The sequence below is a fragment of the Helianthus annuus genome, chromosome 14, assembly GCF_002127325.2.
Source record: "Helianthus annuus cultivar XRQ/B chromosome 14, HanXRQr2.0-SUNRISE, whole genome shotgun sequence".
Classification (NCBI taxonomy): domain Eukaryota; kingdom Viridiplantae; phylum Streptophyta; class Magnoliopsida; order Asterales; family Asteraceae; genus Helianthus; species Helianthus annuus.
The window spans coordinates 24,928,384-24,942,184 of record NC_035446.2 but is presented as its reverse complement, the minus strand read 5'-3'; the positions used below and the strand labels follow the sequence as shown (position 1 = coordinate 24,942,184).

Below are 13,801 nucleotides of genomic sequence, written 5' to 3'. Positions count from 1 at the left end.
AATTCCATCAATGATAAGAAAACCATGAGTCATTCCTAGTAAGAGATGTTTATAATTAGTTAATCTTGTAAAATGCAATGATACTTTTGTAATCATTAGCTCTAGTTTACTCGGTTTTGAGTTTATTAAGTTTTTATTCATTATTCTGATTTCTCCTATTGATCATCTAACATTTTCTCTAAGGTTATAGTGCGGATCTCAATAACGAACCACGATCATGAACTCTGCAGCTGGTGCGGGTGACTTGGTGTCATCACCTACTTCAGTACCGCTGTGTCAACGTTTTTCTCTAGAAGAGATTCAATCTTCAACCAAAGACTTTGATGATGATATGGTTATTGGGGAGGGAGGATTCGGAAAAGTATACAAAGGTCAATTATCCAGTGAAGAAGATGGTCATGTTGTGGCGATCAAACGATTAAATCCTATGTCCAACCAGGGGGAACATGAGTTCAGAGCTGAAATCGAGACCCTCTCTAAGCTGCGTCACCGTCACTTGGTGTCTCTTATTGGGTATTGTGATGATAACAAGGAAATGATCCTTGTTTATGAGTATATGCCTAACGGAACACTCTATCATCATCTACACCAAGCAGAGATCACATTAAATTGGTATCAGAGAATCAAGATTGGAATAGGGGCTGCGCTTGGATTAGATTATCTTCACACAGGTGTCAGCAGCGAACACAGAATCATACACCGTGATGTGAAGAGTACCAACATACTTTTAGATGAGAACATGACAGCTATGATTTCAGATTTTGGGTTGTCCAAAATAAACCCAACTAACCAATCATCATCGTGGGTTGATGCGAGCGTTAAAGGAACATTCGGGTATCTTGATCCGGAATATTTTTATACTAAAAAATTATCAAGGAAAACAGATGTGTATGCATTTGGGGTTGTTTTATTTGAACTGCTAACCGGAAGACGTGCTGTAGACGATCGCTATGGGGAGGAAGAATGTAGTTTGGTGACATGGGCTAAAAAGTGTGTAAAAGAGAAAAATTTAGATCAAATGGTTGATTCTAATATCAAGGGAACAATTTTTCCCAAATGTTTAATACGTTTCACTCAAATTGCATATGGTTGTGTGCGTAGTATTCCAAAAGTACGCCCTACCATGATTCAGGTAGTAACCTCACTTCAGGCTATATTGGAACTACAGCTGAAATCTGAGAGCTCTGCCAAGTCATCTGGCAAAATGAGTTTAATATGGAAGATTCATAAGTATCTTCCTGTAGTGACTAAACAAAATTCAGGTATAGACTTAACTTTTCTTGAGTATGTATGTGCATATTTGTGTCCACTTTATTATACAACCACGTCTAGAATCATATATATATCTTTTAGTGTATTTTTTTTTTTTTGTCTATTGTTAGACCAAAGTAGCACAAGTTCCCCAACAAAGTGGCGTGGTAGTTTTCATGATGAATGGATTCATCATCAGAGGGTTGCTAGCAGACGTATAAATGTGTTCACATATGATGAATTAAACTATGCTACGGGGAACTTTCAAGAAACATGCTCGGAAAAGAGGATTAATGGAGAGGTTTACAAAGGCTGGGTGGATAAATTGACATATGCTCCTTGTAGCCAAAGTTCTGGTATGCCCATTGAAGTCGAGAGATATTATCTCCAGGATGATGTACGTATCTATTGTTTTACTATTTCTGCTATTTTTTGATGAAAGAATACGTACTTATGAACTTGATCACCTTTGAATGCAGAATAAGTTGAGACCGTTGAGAGAATGTTCTCATCCCAACCTTTTTGGTCCCATAGGATATTGTATCGAAGGTAAACAATGCTTCATTGTGTATGAATCTATGCATAATGGAAACTTCGAGGATCTCCTTTGTAGGGGTAAACATCACAAAAAAAAAAACTCTGGCTATACATAAATCTAAGAGATATTTAAGTAACATCCACAAGATAAATTAATTTAGTTATTTGAATCTAGGAGTTGTAGCAACACTTCCGTTGATTAACAAAGTGAAAATAGCATTCGGAGTTGCTCGAGGGATTCTTTACTGTAACAAGCTTGGCTGCCGTTTTCGAAAAGATTCTGATGGTCCAGTTTTTGAGCGACGTGACATAATGCTGGATAAGGTACATTTAACTCCACAATTTAGGATGGTAGTTGTTTCCATATGAACTTAGGGTAGATAAAATTACATACATTATGTGTTTACTGTTTAGAACCCATATTTCAGTCTTGTATAGAGATCAACTTCATCCTCCATTTTTTATCCAGTTTCATTTGTCAAACAAGTAACAATATCATGGATAAATGATAATATATGCTCAAGACAATCTTCATGCTATGTAAACACATGCAAAAAAGTCTATATGGCTCCTAAATGTCTGAGGATGGACAATCTTCCAGGTTATTAGACTGGACGGTGTTCAGGCGTTTGCGGGTAGGGGGTAGGGGGAGCCCCTTTACGCTCCAAACACCCCCAGTCCCACTCGATGTGGGGCGTTGCCCTTGGCAGGAGGCAATTTTTCCATGGGCGTGGGGCTTTGACCCTTGTGTTGACGGATTGAATTTGTGGATTTTTCAAATAAAGAGCTGTTACAAACGACTCTATTTATTAAAAAAAAGTTTTTTTTCCTTAAATTCGCAATATATAAACACACTTCTATCACCAACAACTTTAACCTATATCTCCACTCGGATCCTATATGAGGGGGTGCAAAAATTGCTAGAGTCAAACAAGTTGGAACAAAATGGGTCGGGTAAAACAATTTGTATTTATTTAGTTAACGATGTTGTAAACTATTCATACCTATTTAGTGTTGATGCTATAATGGCATTGAAAATATTTTGCAATCATGTTTAAACGTGTTAAAAAAAACTTGCTAGTCCCAAATCTAGATCATAAGGGTGTAAGGAGTGGTTAAACAATTTGGAGTGGCAAACTAAAAAATCAACCAATGAGAGCGTGCCACGTCAATCAGTGAAAAGTGTTTAAACTTTGGTGAAAAGTGTTAGCAATGGTTTAAACACTTGGTGAAGTGGTAAACTTTTTTTTTTTAAAAAAGGGAAAAAGGTGTGATTGGTTGAGAGATGGCATGGACCCCACCCCACAACACCCTCTCTCCCATACATTCCCTCTCTCTCTCCTGCTCCCTCACTCTCTCTCTTCTTCCCGAGTCGGCAACATGTCCCCGATTCGTTTTGTTTGCCGCGTCGCCAAAAGGTCGGCGCCGGTGTTTGCTGATCGGCAAACTGGTTTGCCGCACGTTGCCGAGTCCCACACCGTACACCCTAACAATAAGATATCGATGTGCAAACAAAAAAAATTCCGGATTGTGTTCCTTTTCTTGTCAGTCCCGTGATAGATCTTTCAAAACACTTGTAAACAAAAAAATTAGGAAAGCATAAAAAACTTATAAATCTATAATTAACCAGCACTAAAACACATTGTTTGTTTTCTCAATTTAGTTAGTAATGGTTAAGGCATGATACATAATTATTTATCTACTCGCTTGAATTATCTATGCATGATATCTAAAATTATAATTAAATGCTTAACTTTGGGGCTATTAAAAATTTAAATCAAATTAAAAGGGTTGTTTTATAACATTACTAAAACTAAAAGGGCTAAATGTAAATATTTCATTTAATCTTATAACATTACACAAAGTGATAATCAACTCAATATATTTCACACCCTTGTGTAAAATGGGATTTTTAGTGAGAAATAAGGAGTAAAACCCTTTTTGATTCCCAGTGGTTTGTGCATTTTAACCATTTGAATCCAAAAATCAAACTTATCTTGATTTGAGTTACTGTGCTCTCTAATTTTAACCATTTGAGTCCCTGTGGTCTCTAATTTTAACCATTTGAATCCAAAAACCAAATGTTTCTAATTGAATGTTGTTTATGCTTTGGATTCAAATGGTTAAAATTAGATACCACAGGAACTCAAATCAAGACAAGTTTGATTTTTGGATTCAAATGGTTAAAATGCACAAACCACAGGGACTCAAAAAAACTTTACTCGAAATAGAGCGCTACAATTGTCACAAAAAATGGTTGATCAAAGTAAATGTGGTGGTAAAGCATGCAGCTCTTGAATTAGATGAAGTATCCATATAATTTTAGCCATCATGTTTTCCTTAGCTTTATACTAGGATTCACAACTGAAACAAGAGACCGTGGTTGTTTCATGGCAATCCATGACACATAATTACCATACAAGAGAACTGAATAACCATACGTCAAGCGGCGGGTCTCAAGGCAGCGAGCCCAGTTAGCATTGGAATAGCCCCGAAGTTAAAGATTATTAGGTCAACGAAAGGTGAGGCCAAATGCCAAAGTGCCTTTAAGATAACGTAGAATCCTCTTGACCTCCTAATGGTGAGTAATTATTGGAGCATGCAGAAATTGACTGATTTGATTCACAACATAAAAGATGTCACGTCTAGTGACGGTTAAATATTGTTGAGACCAAACAATAGAACGATAATGACTAGAATCCGAATATGGTTCACCATTAACCGTAAAGGAGACATTAGTTGCAAGCAGAGTGTGGGCAAATTTGGTGTTAGGTCCTAGAAGTGTGACGCTCTTGGATAATTGGTACTAGTTCGGTTTCGGGATTCGGTACCATTTGCCCATCCCTATTTTGGACAATTGGCGACGCTCTTGCATCTTTCTTCTTATTTTCTCTTAGGCGTGGGTGATCATCGTCGGCGTTGGATGTAGAATGTCTCAACAAGTTCCCAAAGATCATATGAGATTGAGATTGTTTTCATTCTAGTTTGCCATAAACAATAACCTTCTTCCTTAAATCTTGGTATAATCTCTATCTTTATGCCTATCACTTCTTTATCCTTATCTCTTCTCTATCTATATTTCTCTTCTTTGTCCATAATAAATAAAAAATGTTAGGTCTGACATGTCATAATTTTAGGCAACCTTAATTTTTTTTTCCGCCTAAACCGTATACCCATTTCGAATTTACCTAATTTCCTTTTCAATATTACACTATAATACATTTTTTATTACGTTTGCATCAACCTCACACGTATTCATTATTTAAATTTGACCATTTATATAATACAATTTCAACTCATAGTTATTTTGTTACATATATTTAAAATTACAGATTAAACCAAGTTTTATTAATTGAAGTCGTGGAATACACATAATTTAATTCTAATTGTGATTCTAAACTAATAATAAAAATAAATACTAAATTTAATCTTTGAATCTTTGAACGTTTGCATCAACCTCACACGTATTCGTTATTTAAATTTTACCATTTTTATAATTTATAATAGAATTCCAACTCACAGTTATTTTGTTACATATATTTAAAATTACATATTAAAACCAAGTCTTATTAATTGAAGTCGTGGAATACACATAATTTAATTCTAATTGTAATTCTAAACTAGTAATGAAAATAAATACTAAATTTAAACTTTGAATCTTTAAATTATCTTCAACAACACCCTGGTGGTGCTGTATTTGTAGCTAACGGCTAACACAATAGAATACATATGTTTGATATGACTCATTTACGCATCTTTGTTAATTCTTGTAGCAACACACATGGTAATAATGTTAATACCACCCACGTAAACAAAATATGAATTTGCAGGATTTTACGGCAAAGCTTTTATATTATAATGCTATCGAGGAGCCAGCGCAACCTGATTCCCCTGGTAGAAGTGATTATCAGCCAATGGGGTGGTGGTCCATTGGCAAAGCCAAAGTCTTTAAACACTTTGAGAGAGGGAGTTCTTGTGTTCAAGTCCCACAGACAGTAGGGAATAAAAGAAATTTGCTGTTAAAACACTTTGAGAGAGATAGTTCTTCACCAAGTAAGTTTCCTTCAACGTCTTTTGATGCCTATCCCATGACCATATATTCCCTAGGAAGGTATAAAACAATGTTTTGGAAAAAAAAAAAAGAAATATTCATTAATAATCTTAACTAAATACAATTTATTTGCTCAAATGGAATGAGTTTTCATCTTTGCAAATCCCAATTTCAAAGTTTTTAGTTAATTAATAAGGCCACCACTTGATGAATTATCTCGTGTCTTATTTTATATACCAAAAAATTTGGAAATATGTAATTTTAATAGTTTTCTACTCATTTATCATTAAGTACGCAAAGAGTAATATTGTTATCAAATATTAGTAATATGTGATTTTTGTTTACCGATTAACTACTACATCTCAATTTACACCTTTGTTCTTATCAATTTAATGATGTTTGTATTACGCCGTTTTATGCAGACTACAGTCATAGCAAATTAATACCCCTCTTTATATTTAGTATGTAATCAAATTATGTGGATCACCATGTGAAAAAAGTATAAAATATATATTTTAAAAAGAGAGGGCGCTATTTAGAATCCTAGGGATCATTTAGATTAACACTAAGAGCTCTAGATAAACATTACAACTTGGTTAGTGTTCATTTCACATAATGAAACGGAGATGGAATTAAATCCGAATGAAATTGGAATGTAGATTTCATTTCTTATATTGTTCATTTCAACAATAGAATGAATTAGAATTGAACAATAACATAAAAAATGAAATCTACATTCCAATTCTATTAGACTCCATTATATTTTGTGAAACAAACACACCAAAATTCTAAATCAAATTTTAATTCTGGTGAGAATTCCAATTCCATTGCAATCCACGAAATGGAGGCGACTCTAAACTAACCTTAGATAAATTATATCGACCAGCAACTTCATTCAAACTTGTATCAAACAATCAATTCCCACAGTCACTCCATAATTGTTGATCCAAGTTTAAGTCTTCTGTTTTTACAGTAAATTCAGAAGAATATCTTGTTCACATTTGTAAAACTTTATTAAAACAAAATAACCACCACCCCCTACAGTCCTACACAAACATACGATATAATATTTGTCATATATAGTTTGGACACATCTGAATGAAGTCACTTTGTTAGAAGGGGAATTCCTTCGAATGGATCTATCAGGTTTCACAGTGATCTTTGCTGAGGTGGTAAGAGGGAGACGCGTCTTCAATAAAACCGAGCTCGATATAGTTGACGATAAGTTGCTCCAACATGGAAAAATGTCAATGCGACAGATTGCAGAATTATGCTTTAGAAGCTCCTATACTGTAGAATCTGAATTACAGATGCTGGAATTTTTAAAAGCGTACAACAAAATTCCAGCATGTCAGGACGAGACACTATACACAGCAATCAGGGCCGGCCCAAGTGAATAAAGAACCTAGGCTCTCGCTTAGGGCCACCGAATTTTTGGGGCTACTATTTAATGATTATACATACACGAATGATCCTTTCTATTTTAACCGCCTTGTTGTTTAACCTAGCCTCATTCCTCGCTCTCCAAATGCTCCACCGCCCAAAGCGCCCAATCCTGATAACCCCTTGGACAACCTCTTTTTTGTGGGATAAACGGTCACAAGAAAGAGGTTGTCCAAAGGGTTATCAGGATTGGATGCGCTGGAGCATTTCGAGAGCGAGGAATGAAGCTAGGTTCAACAAGGCGGTTAAAATAGAAGGGATCATTCGTGAGATAAAGACGGTAGAATTCTTGTGGCTTAACCGTAGATCGAAATCTATAAAGATTAACTGGGAAGATTGGTGTAAATTTATCAATATGTAATTTCTGTTGTTGTTTGTTCTTTGTGGCCGCCTCGATTTGAGGTTTTGGCGTGTTTTAATGAGGTTTACTTTTAAAAAAAATATTTATTTTTTTCCTTTCTCTATTTTTACTGAAATATCTTTACTCTTTTTAAGCAATTCGTACTAGTTTATTAATTTAATTTATTTTTATTTATCATCAATACTTTTTTTTTTATTTTGAACCAACTTTACATATTATTTTATGTGACTTTATATTATAACATGAATGTATATATTATTTTTTTTGAACGGCAAACACACTTTATATATATACTAGTGGGAAACCCGCGCGTTGCCGCGGAGTCGACGACAACAAGGGGCGTAAACATATCACCAACTTACCATCAACACTTACCATGTACAATACCCTTAACATAGATTACCCTATTGGTCTATTTCTAAAAAAAGGTTGCAAAAAAATGAAATTTAATAGTAACCAATTTTGGCCCAACGAGGTATATTCCACTATACCTTGTAAATCATTCATGCCCTAAAACCCTAACACAAACATAAAAAACGAACTGGCCCATCAAAAAACCCAGTATGTAATACTCGTTATGCCCCTCATAAAATTTGAAAACAAGCCCAGTTTTATACATTTTAAGAAACACAAACTCAAAACTCCTTTCACATTTCAATTTCATATCTAATTATTTTCCTACAGGTCGTCTCACTGAAAGCAGTCTCTCTATTCCTACAGGATAGAGGTAAGGTTGTCTACACCTTACCTTCCTCAAAGACCCTATCTTAGCTTTGTTATTGGTGGGATTCACTGAGTATGATGATGAAAATTAAACAATAACTATGAAAAAAAAAAGGTTGTAATAGAACAAGGTAACTGCCATTAAACAAATAAGAATGAGGGTTACAAAAACCACACCAAATTAATTTCAACCCAAACAGAGCAAACTTCAAATACCAAAAATACCCTCAACAATATACATATGAGCTTACAAACACCTCCAGTCTATTTCATATTCAGCACAACACAACTTGTTTTCATGAGACAGAAAAAAGCAAAAGTGAGCAATTTATCAAATACTTTAGAAAGGCCAAAATCACAATATGGAGCACCCCTTTTGACCCTTTCGCTTCTTTTTCTTCTTTTGCTTTGGTGGCTGCAGAACCACACTAATGGCTGCATCCAAAACAACCTTCACATTCTGCAGAAACAATCGTAAAGTTTCAGTAAAAAATGAAGTTTCTTTTTTAGTCGAAACACTTGATCTTTTCTAAGGATGTAAACAAGCTAAGCTACTCGTGAGCTACTCAAGATCGGCTCGCTAAAAGCTCGAGTAAGCTCGCAAGCCTAAACGAGCCTTAGATTCACTTATCGGGATCGAGTAGGCTCGCAAGCCTAAATGAGCTTACTATTACATTATTATCTTTTAATATATTAAATACATCTATCTATATAGTGATAATTAGTACATATAAAATTATGATCATCATCATCATCATCATCATCATCATCATACTCAGTAAATCCCACCAATAGCAAAGCAAAGATAGGGTCTGAGGAGGGTAAGATGTAGACAGCCGTACCTCTACCCCGTAGGAATAGAGAGGCTGCTTCCAGTGAGACCCCCGGCTCGATAGTAGTTTTGCATCAAGCCTTGGACATAAGGCACATAACACTCAGCAATCGGGACAAAGACCGATTAGTGCATGTACACTTTTGTCTTTCGGCTATCAACGCCACCACATGATGCATGATTAACCGTCCTTAGCTTTTAACGTTATTCTCACGAAATTAGTAAAATAACGTTAAAATTAGTGCACTTTCACTTTTGCCCCCCGATGGCCCACATATAAAATTATGATAAGATAACTAAATAATATATATATATATATATATATATATAATATTTAAAAACATAAATGTATATAAAAAATAATAAAAGAGCTAAGGTCAAGCTTGAAAAACTATGCATGAGCCAGGCTAGAGCTCAAGCTCTTGTAAGTTAAATGAGTCGATCTCAAGCTTAGGTTGGCTCAGCTCCTTTACCCTTTAATCTTCACTTAAAATATGATGACCATATTACAATCAATTGTACAAATATTTGTCTTTTCAAAACCAGCACTTGAAATGTCACCTGCTGTGTTTTTGAGCTACACTCAATGTAAGCAGGAGCACCGATTAGCTTCCTCAACTCCTCTCCCTGTCGAAATTAAAGAAAAGATATCCATTTTATAAAAAGAATGAAACTTTATGTATAAAAAACAAACTTGGTGGAAAAGGACATAGAAAACGGGCAATAGGGGCAACTTGAGCCGTTGTAATTGGAACTGCACCGGGATGGTCCGTTAAAAACTGCTTATCATCATGAAGATCTACAAGAAACAATTTTTAATCGCCATTTCCATATTTATACTCAAATAGAGACCACAAAAAAAAGAATTATTATAAATTTATTAAAAGCATTTGATAAGTGTAAATACGGGTCAATAACAGTATCAGATGATTTAGTTGCAAGTAATTGCGTCTACGTATGAATATAAAAACTAACCTAGCTTTGTTCCAACAAGGATTATTGGAACTCCGGGTGCGTAATGCCTCAATTCAGGAATCCACTGCACAATGCAACAAACACCAAGTAAATGAGACAAACGGGGACACATGCACATTCACATCTTAGCTATCTTCTCGATACAAACGGGCCCCACAAATGATGATGTTATAAACGAATAGCATATGAGTTTTTTATGGGTCGAATTTGTTTCAGATATAAAATAGACAACGAAAGTAATCTAGATTGATTATTTACTAATTTAGAGGTGGCAATTTCGACCCCTTTACTTATGAATAGGTCAATTCGGGTTGTATTATTATAACACAAACGAGTCAAATCAAGAAATTATCTACGAGGGGTTAAAACTTGAAAGTTACCATTTTACTCAAAGATTTACAGCATTAGTATAACTGTTACCATGATCATAAATTGTACGAACATTTAGTTATAAAACAATTAAAACAACGCGGATACAAGCGAAAGACCAAATTACCTTTTTAGAGATATCTTCATAGCTGGCCTTGCTAATTAGTGAAAACGCGAGTATAAAAACATCTGCACCGCGATAACTCAGAGGTCTCAATCTGTTGTAATCTTCCTGTCCTGTTCCAAACAAAAATAAACGAACATTTATAATCAACCAAAACAAATCAGACAAGACACGTAAATCCAATCTACTGATAAAGGATAGCAAGTACTATTTCATGAGAAATCTAAGTCATTGTTCCTTCAATAACTACTCATCATTTACAAAATTTTAAAATCAATTAACATTTAAAGAAAATTCCTGTAACTTATCCCAAAATCTTGAGAATTCAACATGTTTTCAAGAAACATAGCAAGAATTTGATGAACATAACCAAAAGAAACAAAAATGCAACTTTTAACCTCTCTAGTTCATACCATGAAAAATCACCAACAAAATAGAAATTAAACTTTTTTACCAGTTGACCACTCAATCGTTGAGTCGTTGACCATTCAATCCTGGTCCTCTTCTGGAGCAGCAAGATTGAGATCAATCATATCCGAACACGATGGAGCCGCGTGACCCATGGCCGCATAATGATCCATCGACCCGTTAATAAAATGAGACCGTTTGTGACCACCTAAAGCTTGCCCCGATTTAAACATCCTGAAACAAATCGGGCATTCGTGCCCTTTGATCTTTTTCACCTTCGTTTTCTTATCGTACTTCGCCTTTCGAGTATGTGCAAAGTCACCTTCTAAACTGTTTTCGCCACTGTCGTGTTTTGACCCGACCGTATTGTTCTTTTTGTGACACGGTCTATGCCCGCCAAGCCCTTGAAACGACGTAAAAACCTTGTTGCAATTCACGCATTCGTACTTATTTCGTTTCTTATTCGGCCCCTCGCGTTCTAGTTCAAGAGTATACGAATCATCATCATCGCAAACTCTTTTTTTCAAATACGCGAATTCTCTAAACAAATTCCTTCTTATTTCGAGCTTCTGTTCATAAGTCAGTTCTTGTGTTTTATCGAATACCCGTTTCGACTTCTTGTTCGGGTCACCATATCGAAGCAATTCCTCAACCGAAATGTCCGATTCCACTTTTCTACCAGTAAGATTCTCGAATTGAACACTATCGGCATCCAAACCGCCACTTGATTTCTTACTGATTCTTTCAACCGAAGACGATTTCGTCTCGAGAACAGCAGAATTGTCCGACGATTCGACAACCGAATTCAAACCCAAAAAAATAAAATAAAATCAGATTAAATATAAAAATTCATTGGTGATGAATAAAGATAAAACAAAACCCTAATAGTGATGATTAACCAGAATATATAGTTTCATAAACACAAACAGATAAACAAAATTCAACTGGCAAATGATAAAAACTAAATAACCAATACATCAGTCGATTATATCATTATAAGAAAGGTGATTCTTACATAAGCCGGTATTGATCATAAAATACTCCATAGAGCCTCCGATTGCAGCTGATACGACTCCAATCTTCAGGTACCAGTCCAGAAACTTCATTGAATTACAACGAGAATGATAAATTAGAGAGCTAAAGACCTCAGATCTGCCAGCTGGTAGTCGAAAGATTTATCAGCGTTTCGGTTCTTTTGGGTACTACAAGGCCACGCCCGACATACTACTATTCTATATCCCGTTTTCTCAAGCTAAGTTGAGAAAATTTGCAGTTTTTTGCAAAATCATGTTAGCGGAAACAAACGGGCAATTGAAGAAGGATCCTTTACCACAATATTCATCTGCCCGAATCCTAATAATTCCTTAACTGACTTGCGATAGAACCCTAAAGCCATCGTTGTTGGGGCTTCTCTTTGTCCACAACCTACCACCGCCATCATCTGAACACCATCATCACCGACCCGGCGTCATCTCAGGAGGACTTATGCAAACGGACAGGGCTTTTGAATTCAAGAATCTGATGATTGCATTGAAAGAGGAACGATTGAGTTGAAGAAACTGATAATCGCATTGAATGAGAAGGGAACCGGCGTAGAGAGATGAGATTGATTAATCTGTGTATCTATTTTATTTTATGTGAGAAGGGTAGAAAGGGAACAAAATGGTAAAAAATTATGATTTTAAGTTAACCTTTCATATGCCATCTTAAAAAATTGAATGGAAATTACTATTTTAGACATGGGAAATGCTTATATATAGTATATAGATATAGATATATAGATATATATATATAAAGAGTCAGCAAGGAGCTGGTAAAACAAACAGGAAAGGAAAACAATAGAGAAAAGACGACAAAAAAACGAATTACATCAAGTCAATAAGATCGAAACACTTCCATTTCTCCCAGCTAATCGAACCGAGGTTGGACTGGTTGTCAATCCACAAAAAAAGCGTCTTCTTTTATCTGCTCCACCGTTTTAGCTATAGAAATAAAATGCCCTTCAAACACCTTCGTTTCTGGCTTTCCAAATCCTCCACACGCTTGCCATTGACGAAGTGTAGACGATCCGTTTCCAATTTTTACTCCCCGGCTGACTAGACAAAAACACGGACAAATCCTTTAAGTTGCTGATATTGGCTGGGAAAGAGATCCGTAGCCAAACGAAAATGTTCCACCAAATGCATCTTGACCAAAAACAAGAAACGAAAATGTGTTCTGGGTCCTCAATACCGATACCGCATCTTGGACAGGAACAATCAACAATCTGAATACCTCTACGAATCAAACCAGCTTTGGACGCAACTTTTCCGATGATAGCTCTCCAGTGAAGATAATTAATCTTCGGGGGGGGGGGGGGGGGGGGCAGCTATTCCACCTGAAAATGAAATCCTCAGCATAATGACCCTCGGCCGCCAATTCAAGGTCTAAACGGACCTGCTTAGCCGAAAAAGATCCGCTCGGATCTGAACGCCACTTCCATGATCCCCCGTCCGCAACGATATTTTCACTCAGATTTAAACCGATTTTAGCTATATCTTTCTCCACAGAGGCGATGTCCTTCCAAACACCCGGGACCGATTTTTTCAAAGGAATAATCGGCTGATGAATAGAGGCTCCGTTTCCTTTATGAATTGCATTCACCACCTCGGACCACAACTGGTTAGGATGTTCTTTGAATCTCCACCACCATTTGGCTAGCATGGCATGGTTAAAAGCTTTGATATC

General features: G+C 35.9%; 2 protein-coding genes across 2 annotated transcripts; one reads left to right on the top strand and one right to left on the bottom strand.

The window, feature by feature from the left end:
- Positions 1-217: 217 nt before the first annotated feature.
- Positions 218-2,434, top strand: LOC110906550 (receptor-like protein kinase FERONIA). The gene is made up of 5 exons (XM_022151664.1): positions 218-1,262; positions 1,383-1,648; positions 1,731-1,866; positions 1,964-2,112; positions 2,390-2,434. The coding sequence occupies exons 1-5, from the start codon at positions 218-220 to the stop codon at positions 2,432-2,434; spliced, it is 1,641 nt and encodes a 546-aa protein (XP_022007356.1).
- A 6,287-nt stretch (positions 2,435-8,721) lies between these two features.
- On the bottom strand, positions 8,722-11,642 carry LOC110908223 (rac-like GTP-binding protein ARAC3). The gene is made up of 6 exons (XM_035982922.1): positions 11,121-11,642; positions 10,670-10,779; positions 10,174-10,237; positions 9,933-9,997; positions 9,760-9,825; positions 8,722-8,826 (listed from the first exon to the last, which is right to left on the bottom strand). Exons 1-6 carry the CDS (start codon positions 11,152-11,154, stop codon positions 8,722-8,724), a joined length of 444 nt encoding a protein of 147 aa, XP_035838815.1. The 5' UTR covers positions 11,155-11,642.
- Positions 11,643-13,801: the final 2,159 nt, after the last annotated feature.